Source organism: Camelus bactrianus, chromosome 3, assembly GCF_048773025.1.
Source record: "Camelus bactrianus isolate YW-2024 breed Bactrian camel chromosome 3, ASM4877302v1, whole genome shotgun sequence".
Lineage (NCBI taxonomy): Eukaryota > Metazoa > Chordata > Mammalia > Artiodactyla > Camelidae > Camelus > Camelus bactrianus.
Genome location: NC_133541.1, coordinates 116,936,215 through 116,950,576, shown reverse-complemented (window position 1 = coordinate 116,950,576; position 14,362 = coordinate 116,936,215). Strand labels below are relative to the sequence as shown.

At 33.5% G+C, this 14,362-nt stretch overlaps 1 protein-coding gene across 1 annotated transcript; it reads right to left on the bottom strand.

Moving 5' to 3' along the window:
• Window positions 1-1,297: 1,297 nt before the first annotated feature.
• On the bottom strand, window positions 1,298-2,236 carry LOC105068266 (olfactory receptor 14C36-like). The gene has a single exon (XM_010954100.2). It carries the CDS (start codon window positions 2,234-2,236, stop codon window positions 1,298-1,300), a length of 939 nt encoding a protein of 312 aa, XP_010952402.2.
• Window positions 2,237-14,362: the final 12,126 nt, after the last annotated feature.

Here is a 14,362-nt window from a genome sequence, read left to right as displayed (position 1 = left end):
CCACTTCTATGAAGTACTCAGAGTGAGCTAATCTATTGAGACAAATATGGAATGGTGCACCAGTATATTTTCTCTATTTTTATTAATTGTTTTAAATAATATAGTTGTTTATGTTTTTCTCCTTTTTAACTGTATGTCGAAATATAATTGATTTTCTGATATTCACATTTCTTCTTCCACTTAATAATTTTAGCAGAACTTATTTCTTCCTCAATTTGTCTGTTACACAAATTACCTTAGATAACTCGATCCTGAGCATGTACTGAGTGGTTATAAACCGATAAGAGTAGTTTGGAAACAAAAAGTTTAATAAAAATTAATACAAATATCATGTATATTATAGATGACATTTATTTATATTTTTCACATGTGTGTATAATTATGCAGCATGTTATGTACATAGATATTTCAAATTTCACCATCTAAATACAGATAACACAGCCTGCAAATTACTTATACATTTGATTTTCTAAGGATCCCTTTGAGATATTATTGATATTGTTAATAATTAATGAATAGCAGACATATATAATCTAAAATGATTTTCATCATATATCTTGGAGCATATTCATTCATTAAAAATAGAGCTGCTAACTTTAACAGAGAATGAGTAAAAAGGATAATATAAAGCACAATGATTATTTTATAGGATTAATTATACAGCTCTCAATAGAGTGAATTTGGAGGGAGCAGTCTAATACGTAACACCCAGATAGAAGTTATTTGACACACATTGAATCTCGTTCAGTGATGTTGGAATGAAATAATACGATTTATTATTTTCCAAAATAAAAGTTTCTCTTTTTTAAAATTTTATTTTATTGAGTTATAGTCAGTTACAATGTGGTGTGAATTTCCACTATAGAGCACAATTTTTCAGTTATACATGAACATACATATATTCATTGTCACATTCTTTTTCACCATGGGCTACCACAAGATCTTGTATATATTTTCGTGTGCTATACATTATAATATTGTTTATCTATTCTATATATACTAGTCAGTAACTACAAATTTCGAACTCCCAGTCTGTCTCTTCCTACCCTCCTCCTCCTTGGCAAACACAAGTTTGTATTCTATGTCTATGAGTCTGTTTCTGTTTTGTATTTGTGTTCTTTATGTATTTTTTTAGATTCCACATATGAGCGATCTCATGTGGTATTCTTCTTTCTCTTTCTGGCTTACTTCACTTAGAATGACATTCTCCAAGGACATCCATGTTGCTGCTAATGGCATCATGTTGTCATTTTTATGGCTGAATAGTATTCCATTGTATAAATATACCAATTCTTCTTTATCCAGTCATCTGTCGATGAAAGTTTCTTAACATAACTTTGTTCACAGCTTCTTTTACCTGTGTGTTTCTAAGACTGTAGATGATAGGATTTAAGAAGGGAGGGACTATGGTATAAAAAACAGGAAGAATCATGTCCTGAATTGTTTCAGAGTTTACCGAAGGCTTTAGGTACACAGACAGAACAGAGCTGAGAAAGACAGACACCACAAGAATGTGAGGGACACAGGTGGAAAAGACCTTTCCTTGCTCTCTGATTGGAAACTTTAGCACAGTGGAAAATATGTGAATATATGACATAGTAATGAAGATAAAGCAGCCCCCAGCAACCACAATGGCAGAAAAAAGAATTAAAAGGAAATTGCTGGAGGTGTCAGAGCAGGAGAGCCTCAGCAGAGAGGGGACATCACAGAAGAACTGATGGATCACATTGGACTGACAGAAGGTCAGCTGGAATGTTTGACCCGTGTGCACACCTGCATAGACAAGACCACTCAGCAAGGAGGCAAGTGTCATTTGGATACAGCATTGGTAGTTCATGACAACTGGGTAGTGGAGGGGCTGGCAGATGGCCACGTAGCGGTCTCGGGCCATAATGGTGAGGAACACCAGCTCCACATAGAAAAAATAAATGACCAGGAAAACTTGGGTTGCACACCCAGCCACTGAAATGGCGCTGTTGCCAGTGAGAGAGTTAACGCAGGCACTGGGGACAGTGACAGTAACATAGCACATATCTAAGACAGACAGGTTTCTGAGGAAGAAGTACATGGGCATGTTAAGTTTTGGGTCGATCGTGGTGACAGTGACAATGAGAAGATTCCCTAACAAGGTAACTAAGTAGATCAGAAGGAACAGCATGGAGTGCAGGAGCCGTAACTGCCATCTTTCAGCAAAGTTCATGAGGAGAAACTCAGTCACCGTGGTGGAGTTGGCCATCTTTTGGAAAAGGTGGTTGATCTGGAAAATAAAAGGGATAAACCATGAGACACAGGGCTCAAGAAAAATAGTTAATGTAGTTTCCTTAACTATTTAATTTGAACATGGGCTTCTCTATCTCATACAGCTGGTCTTTAGATGCATTAAATGTCCACCATTAGACTTTTGATCTGTCCATCTTATTGTCACCACTGAGTATTTAACATGGCATAGTGCTAAGGATGGGATTCTCCAATCTCATTATTTGGTTATAACATGGAGAGTTGTTACTTTATGCAATAATATCCAGCCCACTGTGGTTTGTTATTTTAATGAAGATTTATCACTAGATAGATAGATAGATAGATAGATAGATAGATAGATAGATAGACAGAGATACTTCAAAGTCAAGTCTGAATGACTGTTTTTAATGTTCATTTAGAATTGTATCCCATGTCTAGGTGGATACTGACACACAGTTGAAGTTTAGCTTAATGTCCTACAAAATGTTGACTGTGGATCAACAAGAGTTCATAACTTCTTCAGATTAGTCTTTAGAGATAAGCACAGAAACTGAGATTAAGAATTTCCAAGCTTGTATTTTCTGTCAGTTTTTAGTATAATTTTCCTGAAATTCATTTTAATTCTTTTAAATTACTCCTCAAGAAAATTTCAGAGGAAATTGAAAATGGTCTTCATTTCAGTTATTTCAAGAGGTACTGGTCTAGATAAAGTAAACTTGGGTAGAGAAGATTTCTATGCAGTTATGTGAGGAAATAAATACTAAATTTTACTATTATACCTTTTGTAGATGATATTCTACCTTCTTATTCAAACTTGAGTAAATATCGTTAAATCTTAAATGGTTGTAATAAAATAGCTTGAGTACTTTCTGTGTATACTTCAGAATGTAAATTTCATCCTAGAAATTCAATTTTTATACAATTATATTGCTATTTAAAATCACTATTAATTTTGGCACTGATCACACAAAAAGTTTTTCCTCCCACAAAACAATAATCTGAGAGTGTCACATTCTAAGCATAAATACCTTATCATTTACCTTTTCGTGTCCCTAACAAATTATTATTTTACTATCCTTTAATACTCCATGGTTTAATTTCCTCTCTTTGGTGCCTGAATACCACATTTGCCACCATTTTAATATCATCATATGAATATTAGCAGTACAGAATAGAATTTGGTAAATTTTCTATATAGAAAAATATTCTTACCACAAAAAATTTAAAGATTTCCAGTCTTATGGTCAGTTTACTAATGAAGATTTCGTCTCAGTGCTTTTATGCATCAGTAACTTAGATTTCTGTGTACAAAGTGGCTTGTCTTGGGCTTGTAGATATTTTTTGCCGCTTCTCCCCACCATTTTCATTGTGCTCATTTATTTTAAAAGTATTACTTATACTTTCTGTCATTCCTTAAGCAGTTTGAACCAATTACAGGTCTGTGAGTAGTCTATTTCCTTTGCACGGCCCTAACTTTTTCCTCTTCAACAGCTTCTCACATTAGCCAAAATCTCCCACATGGAGTCCACTTTTCTCATCAGTTTTCCTTAAAGCAGAACAGAAAATGAATGTCTTCTCCAAGGTTGTGATTTTCCTTAACCAGGGCAAGTATTTGTATATTACATTGCACAAGAAAGGTATAAAATTTAAGTGTTTGTTTTTTTGTAAAATGTATACACAGTCTCATACACTGTTATATTCTCCATTTGTCCCCTACAGGATATCAAAGCTGTCACCTCAGTGACCTTCTGAATCTCCAACTACACCCAGAACTTTTTGTACTTTCAGTTATAAATGCATATGTCATAGTTAGTTTTAAAAAGATGCATTTTAAGTTATCTGATTGATTACTAACATTCTTCTCAATGCTATTTTTTCCCACAGGTTACTAGATCTAAGCAGAATTAAATATTTTCTCAGTCACCCGGAAATTAATAAAGTGCACATAGGTCTAAAATAATAAAACTCATAATAGCATATGAGGAGTAGGAGGTTTTAATCTAGAAACATTTGTTTGAACTCATGACCCACAATCATTCAAAAATTATTCCAGGCACTGGGATTTTACTGAAAGCAAGAAAATATTATTTTATTTTAGATGCTTGATTCCAGCAAGGTTAAAATATAGTACTGAAGAACACAAATGAATCTTTAAAAATTCAGAAAATACTAGGTCCTAGGTCCTAATAAAAACAGTAGAAGTGAATTTATAGGGCTTTTCTCTTTTTCAAAATATTAGATGAAAAGGTAAGACACATTTTTAAACCTGCACAGTGACACAGAACTAGAGAGACACTAAGTCACCTTTTAGCTGTTTCTCCAATAGAAGTTAGTAAACTGCCAACAAGCTACTTTCTTAGTCTCATTTCAGACCTCACATTATTTCAAAAGATAAACTATAAATGCAATTTCATTATAAAATAGTTACATTTAACACAAACAAGTAACTTAATTATATTTGAATGATAATTTTAAAATTCCTACTTCTTAGAATATACCCAAAGGAAATGAAATGAGTCATCTTGAAGAGACTATCTTATACCAATGTTTATTGCAGTATATTTACAATCATCAAGATATGGAAGCAATTTAGAGAAAGTACATGGATATGTGTATATAGATATGTATATATACATATACATACAAAAAGTATAGATATATATATGCATACACACAGACATATATATGCACATATATAATGGAATATGATTCACCCATAGAAAGGGTATCCTGCAACATGGATGAACTTGGAGGTCATTATGCTATATGAAATAAGCCAGACAGAGAAAGATAAATATCAGTAATTTATGGCATCACTTACATATGAAATCTAACTAAAAAGTAAATTTTAGAGAAACAAAGAATAGAACAGTGATGGCTAGGGCTTGAGGAGAGTGGGGTCAAAGGGTACAAATCTCCTTTATAAGAATCAGTTCTCAAGATCTACTGTACAGTATATGGATTATAGTTAATAACATGTGATTGAATACCTGAAAATGCTGAGAGTAGATCTTGAGAGTTGGCATAGGAAAAAGTTAATTATATGAGGTGATGGATGTACAAATTATTTTGATTTTGGTAATCAATCTATAATGCATATGTATATCATATCATCTAGTTTTACAGATAAAACATATAGATATATTCTGACTGTCTTATATTATTATTTATTTACCTGAATGTTGATTTCTTCTTAGGTTCCTCTGGAACTTCCATATACAAGGTTCTGAGGATTTTCCAAGTATATGATTGAGAGATAGATACATAGATAGATAGATAGATAGATAGATAGATAGATAGATAGATAAATAGATATATTTGAAAATAAGAATTTTAAATCAATAGTAACAGTATAAAGAAACAACTGTCCACTATGGTTTATTTTTATGTTAAACCTAAGTCCATCACACCTCCTGACCAAGTATTATGACAATAGTAGTTATAGCAACTTCTATAAAACATTTGGCAAAAATTCTCTGTGCTCTCTGTTTTCTTCACATAATTAACTATTCTTTTATTGAGTGAGCTCATTCCTTTAATAAAATGACTACATGTTTCATATTGTAAAATAAATTAGCCTATTGCTTTGACAATCTAGCCGTACTTTCAATTCTGAAAATGTTCATTTCTAAAACAAAAGTAAAATTATAAAGATGAAGCAAAAATCTCATAAAAAACAGAATGTTTTGGGGAAGTGCAGCAGTTGGGGAGACGTTAACAATAGTAATCAAAAAGTACTTACTCTTGAGTACTCTATGTTCTTAATCTATAAGGGAACATATTCTTCTCTTGTTATTTTTTCCAAATCAAGGTCCTTAAGATGGATTGACTGAATTTGCCCATGCAGATAAGCATTGGGAGCACCTTAATATGAAAAAAGCACCATTTTTAGGTTGTGTAAGTTGGCTGATCACGTTCTGTTTTGTGTAAAAATGTGGGCGTAAGTGTGCCATAACCTTCGATGCCTCTGGGAAGAAAATCTTTGTGATTTGAGTTTTGGTCAGTTGCCCAAGGGTAATTTCAAGCAGATAATGATCCTTAGAGCACAGAGGAGTGAGACGCAATTAAAATGAAACCCAATTGAATAATGAAGACAGGGTTGATGAACTAGGAAGAGTGTTACTATAAATGTGTGTAAATAATTAATAAGTTTGTAAATAATATAATTAAAGAGCATCATGCATCTTTATCAAAGTTTGCATTGGGGGCATCTCTGATTCCAGTGATTAATACTATTATATATTTTAAGGAACCCAGATAACCTTGTATATCTTGGTGTAGGCAAATGACATGACCTCAATCGTGGGCTTTGTAAAATTTAATTAATCTATTTGTATCTATCATATTCAATTGAGAGAAATGGAGATAACAGTTTCAAAGTTTCCACTGAGCTGGAGAGAAAGCCGGTGCTGGATATTGAGCAGCAACAAGCCAGAAATCAGAGTATCAGTTAAGCCATTAGTCACTTTCTATGCTGGTACAAACAAAAGATCAACTGGAGAATGCACCGACTGTTCTATTTTTGTGACAACTGATCAAGGGCCAGAAGAATCAGCAGATATGTGGAAGTCATATGACTTCTCAAGGAACCTAAATGAAAAGTTCTTGGAGTTTCATGGGCCTGGACCAGAAGGGGTGGGGAAGAAAAGGGAGGAGTAGGACCATGATGTATGGGATACTTAGAGCAGAGGAAAGTGTCTTGAGGATTTCTCTTCTTCCCCTCCGTTGGGAAGCCGTGGCAGAGGTCCCATTGCAACTACTCAGCTGAAGACCCCAGCTGCAGAGATCCCAGAATGAATGCATCTGGGCCAAATTGTAGACATGTACAATAGCATGGCCAAACTGGACTCCAGCTGGACTCCACCTGAGTCATTGACGGCAGGCACTTTCAGGGACAGCAACACACTTGACTGTGCATCAAGTCTGGTGTGGGAATGGCATGTGTTTCCGATGAGGTCTGCCTTCAGTTGTGTAATGGTCAATGGCTGGCCGGAAAGACCAGCGGACAGATACTTGACCAAAAGTTAGACTCCTCAGAATCACTGGCCATTGTCCACTTGAAAATTATACTTACTGTATATTCTGTGGAATATATCATCAGAAGGAAAGTGGCATGAGGCACTCATGAGTTACCATAGGCCAGTATAATGTTAAGGTAACTGGTAAAACTCCTTTGGGGCCATTTTGCCAGGCTTCAGTTCCCAGATCTGTTCTTAACAGGTGAATGGACTGAAGCCAGTTTTTGTCTGTTTTTTTTTGTTTTGTTTTGCTTTGTTTTGTTTTTTAATCAAAGCCTTTATTTCTTAGTTGTTAATTTAGGCTGTTATGAAAATAAATGAATTAATGTCTGTGGATTAGTACACATAAAATTTTAAAGGATGGGCATTTCTGCTTCGTATGAGACTCGGGATCCAAGGCTTAGTGAGGTCAGTGATGTCCCAATAGGGATTGAGAGGGAGAAAAGGCCACTTCTGGGCTTTGGAGTCATTCTCTTCTAACTGCAATGCTTACTATATCATAGCATCTTATTGTTTACTTCCTTTATTCTACTAAATATTAATAGTACCTATATAATTGTAGCTAAACCAAAACTGCCAAAATTGTAAAGAGAACTGGATAGATCATTGATACTAATTTGATTTTTTAATAGAGTGCTCTTTAAATCCAGTAGATCAAGTAGACCAAAATAAGCAAATTGAATCTGTTATAAAAATAAATTTATTAATTTTGATTCTCTTTGTTTACAAAGAGAAGGGAAGAGATATTGAGAAAAAGTTGAAAATTTAACAACATAAAATATACAATGTCTTTTTTGTAAATTATGTTCATATGATATACACACATGCAACATATTCCCCATTGCATATGAAATTGTCTATTTTCTCTGTCTAGATATGTCTATCTTATATATGTTTATATCTATCAATCTATCATTTATCATCTGTTCTTCATCAAGCTTAATAACTGTATTGTTTGAAGATTTTGACATTTTTGTTTACTCTTGTCTATTCACCCACCAGATTCTTAAAGCAGTTCTTTAAAAAAAATTCTCTTTAGAAAATCCAATATTGTTTTTATTTATTTCTGATGTTCTGTCAGCTTGACATTAGTCATTCTTTAGCGAACAGGGCTAAATTACGTATTTCATGTAGTAGTCTCAACAGTGTGTGCATATTTGAGAAGCTGGTTTGACATAATTCCAGGAATCAAAACCAGAATGTGTTGCCTTGCATCAATCTCAGGAATATTTATCATGTAAATGATTTATTTGCCCAATTGAAATATGGACATTTAGGTATATTGTATATGAAATACAATGAAAGTTTTTTTCAAATGGATTTGTATTTTATAATGTGATTATATAATAAAATGTCATAAAACAACAAAAAAACTTGGGAAAAATATACAGAGACTGATAAATTCATTGTCCATCAGCATGTTGTGAGCTTCTTTTAAAGAATATCATTAAAGTTGCCTATTATTTATTGAAGAAAATTGTTATGGTTAATGAATACTCACTACATAATGTATGCAATACTGCAATGAAAATTTTGTAAATCTTGGGAGATATTATTAAAGCATTTACATTGTCAGTTTTCTTATCTCAAAATCTGAAGTTAGTAACACTGAACCAGGGAAATAACGGTAGTCTTCACTACCACCATTTACAGATATGCTGGTCTAAGTGAATCATCTCAGTAGAGAAGAATTCTCTGTGGTCGTTCTGTAAAATATTCTATGAGAAAATAAATAATAAAGTTTTACTATGGTAAATATTGCAAATGACTTGTCTACATTCCTACACAACCTAAAGTCAATACTATTAAATCTTGTATGATTTGAATGAAATAACTGGAGATTTTTTCTGGTTTATCTTCTGAATTTCATTTTCATTTTTGGATTTGTCCTATACAAAAAAAAAAAGAGAGAAAACATTCCTTGACATTTGTGTTGACAGTCATTTTTGATATACCACTTAAAGCTCAGGCAACCAAAAAATAAGTAAATATGTGATCATAATCAGAGCAAAAGCAAATAAACAAGATGAAAAGTTAACCTACAGATTAAGAGAAAACTTTTGCAAATCATGTATCTGATAAGGAAATGATACCCAAAATATGTAAGGAGTTCATACAACTGAACAGGAAAAAAAATGGACAAAAACTGATAGATTTCCAAAGATGACTTACAAATGGCCAACAGATACATGAAAATGTCTTTGACATCACTAATTATCAGGGAAATACAATTCAAAACCACAATGAGATATCACTCCAATATGTCAAGATGACTAAGAGTGAAAAATAAATAAAAAGTAAGTGTTGGCAACAATGTGGGGTGAAGGGAACGCTTGTACATTGTAAAAAGGAATGTAAATTGGTACAGCCATTATGAAAAACAATACGGAGGTTCTTCAAAACACTAAAACTAGATTTACCATATGATCCTGTAATCCACATAAGAGAAATTAAATCAGTACCTAAAGTTATGCCTGCAATGCCATGTTTACTGCAGCATTATTTATAATAGCCAGTATATGGAAGCAATCTGTGTCCTCAACAGATGCCTGGATAAAGAAAATGGGGTATATATATTTATCCTTATAAAAGAAAGGAATCCTGCCATTCAGAACAACATAAATAGAAATGTAGGACATTATGCTAAGTGAAATAGGGCAAACACAAAAAGGTAAAATCTGAATGGTGTTACTTATATGTGGAAGGTTAAAAAAAAAGTCAAATAATAGAAAAGCAGAGATTGTAACTGTGGTTACCAGAGGTGGATGGTGGGGGAGATCAGAAGATGTTTATCAAAGGGTATAAGATTGCAGTATGTAGCAAGAATTAGTCTTTGAGATATAATGTACAGCCTGATACTATAATGAATAAAGCTGTATTGAATAATGGAAATTTGCTAAAAATATATTTCAGGTGCTCTCATCACATGCAAAAATCAATCAATCAATAAAAGGAAACTAGTTGAGAGTAAGTGATATCATTCAGTGATGCTGGGTTATTTACATTTAGTGCTTTGTTTTCTTTTTCCAGTAGGTTATTAAAAGGATGCTAAAAAACCTTCTCATGGATCATTTATATTTTATGTTTTCCCTACTCTTGGCTGAACCGTCATCCCACTGATTATCTTTTATAGCCCGTGAGAAAATCCCCCAAACTCTTCTGTTTTATAAACATTGCTTTTTCCTAAGTTTAATTAAAATTGTACATTGCCTAGTCTCAGAATTATTGATGTTTCTTAATTTTTTTCTGAAATAGTTTCCAATCAGGTGGTTTGATGAAATACACATCATAATATTCTTAATACTTTAAAAAATAATGTTAAAATTTTAATAATTTATACTAGTAATTTGAACATGTGTAATAGAAACTTGCCCTTATACATTTTAATCAATGTGCTCCACAGTTTTTCTTTTCTAGTTTGAGAGCCAGCTTAAATGTCTAAGACCAATCTGTTCAAATATTATCTTGATTCTCACTCTCATTGTCTTCAACTGGTGTCAGCTTTCCCCTCTGACTGTGCTCCTTAATTATAACATACTACTCTGTGCTCTTACCTACAGAAAGCTCAGATTCCTCAGCTTTTAAACTGATTTGTCCTGGTCCTGTTGATATCTTGTATTGTTTTTTCTTTTCCCCATTTTTTTCACGGTAATTAATTTCAATATACTATCTGTACTTTCTATTACAAATTTTGGCACTACATTTTGCACATTGTTTTGCAATAACTCTTACCAATTACAGACCTTTAAGAAGCCTGTATTGTTATTTCCTCTGCCCTCACAAATACTTGGTCCTTTTCAGCGTCTTCTCACATAACCACAATCTTTCCTCTAGAAGTTACTTTTCCTTGAGTTTTTCTAGTCCATTTGTGAATACACATGTGTTTTCCAAAGCTGTGTTATGTGTGACCAACCCCAAGGATTTTAAACTGATTGAATTTCATTGATACACTATTTTGTTTGAGTGACAGTAATATAATTGGAACATTTCATTTTTATTTGACTCTATTTTTCAAGCATAAATTTCACATAGAAACTTATAGTGCCTTAAGCAGAAATTGTATGTAAGAATGAAATATGAAAGAAAAATATATAAATGGCAATCTTATACTTAGTTTAGACCTCAGATCATTTTAACAATTAAAATAAATGTAATTTCTTTAAGAACCAGACAGATTTTTAACAAAAACATATGATTTACTTATATTTGAAAATTACGCATAATATCTTCAACTGAGTCTCTACTAAACCCATCTAAGCTTAAAAGTATACAAATTCTTAGTGCATATTTTCAAGTGAAAAAATATGGTGGAATTATAAGTAAAACAAAGATTAGGAAAAATTGAAATATATGTAATTATAACTATAAATTAAAGTATTTCAAATTCTAGAAATCGAGACTTTTCAAAAGTTTTTTCTTTTAATGATCAATTGATAAGAGTAGAGAGCTTACAATTGTCACATTTTGTCATTGATTTCTTTAACTAAGAAAGTGTACAATACTTTGTTTCAAAACCTAAAAAGGATTATTTAAGTTGTAAGATTATAGATGAATTTTTAATTACCATCCTCAATGTTTTAAAGGAATTTTTAGTGTTACTTTTGAAAAATTTGAAAATATTGAAGTAAATTTAATTATACTTTGAATTCTAAATATGATTATAAAAGTTATACCTTCATATTTGATTATGTTTAAGTTGCTTATACATATCTTATTGCTTATGTATATCTGTGTATGTTTATGTTATATACATGTGTGTATATGTGATTATATAAACAACACTCCTTTATTATAAATGTTTTTTTAAAAGAACAAATAATAATAGTCAAATTGAAAATATGAGAATGTGACTCATTTTTATTTCAATAAATTATATGAAGTCTAAAATCACAAGAGTTAATAATTCATAACAGAAAGATAGATCTGCTATGAACATGATTTACCCTATGACAAGTCATTCTATTTTCTCAATTTACATATGGGGCAGAATCAATCTTCTATTGTATATAAATATGCTTAGTTTTCTGTAAATCACTCATTAAACAAACATATAAATGCACTAAGATAAAGATTATTTTCTAGATGTATGGAGAAACCAGCAAGTGGTGATAGTCATCTTTTTAATAAATTAAATCTAATATTGTGTAGTAATAGTGACATTTAACATTCCTAGATTCTTTGGTGAATCTATCTTCAATATCAATCACTAATTGTACACTAAAGGATTATTCTATGTATATGTATATTTATATTAATATCTAAATACAATATACATTATATCCTTTAATGTCCAACCTTGTCAAAATGGTCAAGGTATTAGTTTGACAAAGATCCATCATCTTGTGTTTTCTATTTAATCAATATATTTAGATTCTTGTTTATAACAACATGGCTTTCGTAAAGTAGAATTCACATCTCCACTTAATGAGATCTATAAAAAATTAATGTGTCAGGCTAACTTAACTTGAATTCAGTAACATGGGCACTGTGAATCCTCCTCACAGCCTCTAATCAAACAGGAATTGCTAGGTATTAAAGGAGGATGGGCAACTTAAAGTGGTTTTGAAGAAATATAGGAATACAAGAAATTCACTCTTCTAACTAGAGTCTTGGCATAGCCGAGCTCTCTTGATTTGTAATTTCACTTCTTGGAAGCTCCACTACTTGACTATTATGTCCTTGGCCTCGGTTTTCTCCGGCCTCCCACTACAGAAGGTAAGCTGTTTCCAAGGAGTCCCTCTGGCTTTCACATTTAGCTTTTCAAACGTATTTTGCTGATTTTTCCTGAGCATCCATTGACTTAGCAGTAGCCATCCTATTTCAGCTACCATCCCGATTTCCCTGTATAACTCAAGAGCTTGACACATTGCAACAACTAATGTCTTTCCTTCCATGTATTACCTCATTTCTCCACTGCTTATTCTTTTAAAAGTTAGGCTCCTGGGGGAAGGGTAATATATAGCTCAAGAGGTAGGGCACATACTTAGCACCCAAGAGGTCAGGGGTTCAATCCACGGTACCTCCTGCAAGCAGAAAATCAATGAAGAAACCTAATTACCTCCCCCTCATGAAACAAACAATAAAAGCAGGAAACGTGTGCTTTCATTTGGGCCACAAATCAGTCTCATCCTTTAAAAAAAGTTAGGCTTCCACCTTGTAGTTGTAGTTTAAAATTAGTCCTCCATAGATCCCCAGTGATAGGGGCCTCATTGACTCCTGGATGGCAGATGATCTAATTTCAAAACCCCCATAGCTTGGGTTGACACAGTAAGAAACTCAGGAATTGAAATACTCTTTTAGGGCTGGCCTGAGTTCGCTGACATGGATGGATGTTTACAGTTCCACACGGATGGGGCATTAGAAGGCTTCCATGTTCAAGGTAGCTCTCTCCAGCTGTAGCGATCCCTGAAAGGATGGTGAGCTGAATGAGCACTCCCAGTAGGCAGAGAACAAATCATTCAGGAAACAGAAATCAGACCAGCATGTAAGTGGTCAGTGTCCTGAGGGTTGAGATGACTTTATCATAAGTAATGCTGAGTTTTAAATAACATGTGACATAGTGGCATTGTTACTGAGTCCAAACTCGTTCTGTTCTCTGCACAACAGGACAATAAATCAGGAGACGAGGTGTTGGGGCAGGGAATAGCAACTTTATTCGGAAAGCCGGCAGACCGAGAGGACGGCAGACCAATGTCTTTGAGAACCAGCTTCCCCAAGTCAGAACACAGGCTCCTTTTATGCTGAAAAGGGGAGGGGGTGTGGTCGGTTGTTGCAAACTTCTTGGTGCCGGAATTGTTTGTTCCTGCAGCTGTCCACATGGGCCAGCTCGTGGTGCTCCTGCAAAACCTCCCAGAAAACAAATGTTATTCTCTGTTCTGCAACTTGTTATCTCTACATGAGCGCAGAGCTAGCAAGACGAAGCCTAGGAAACAGGGCACAGGGTTAAAGCCAAAGGAGCAGATCTAATATGGAGTCCGATTTGTTCTTCTCTATTAGAGCATGGAGAAGAATTTTGGACACAAATTGAATCAAGAACTGAGGTTGAGACTGAGCAGGGATGAGTTAACTGAGCAGGTCTTAGAAAGGGCCCTTGCACAGCTAGCCTA

Coding starts and splice junctions, on each gene's coding strand:
- LOC105068266 (XM_010954100.2), bottom strand. CDS start 2,236: ATGGCCAACTCCACCACGGTGACTGAGTTTCTCCTCATGAACTTTGCT.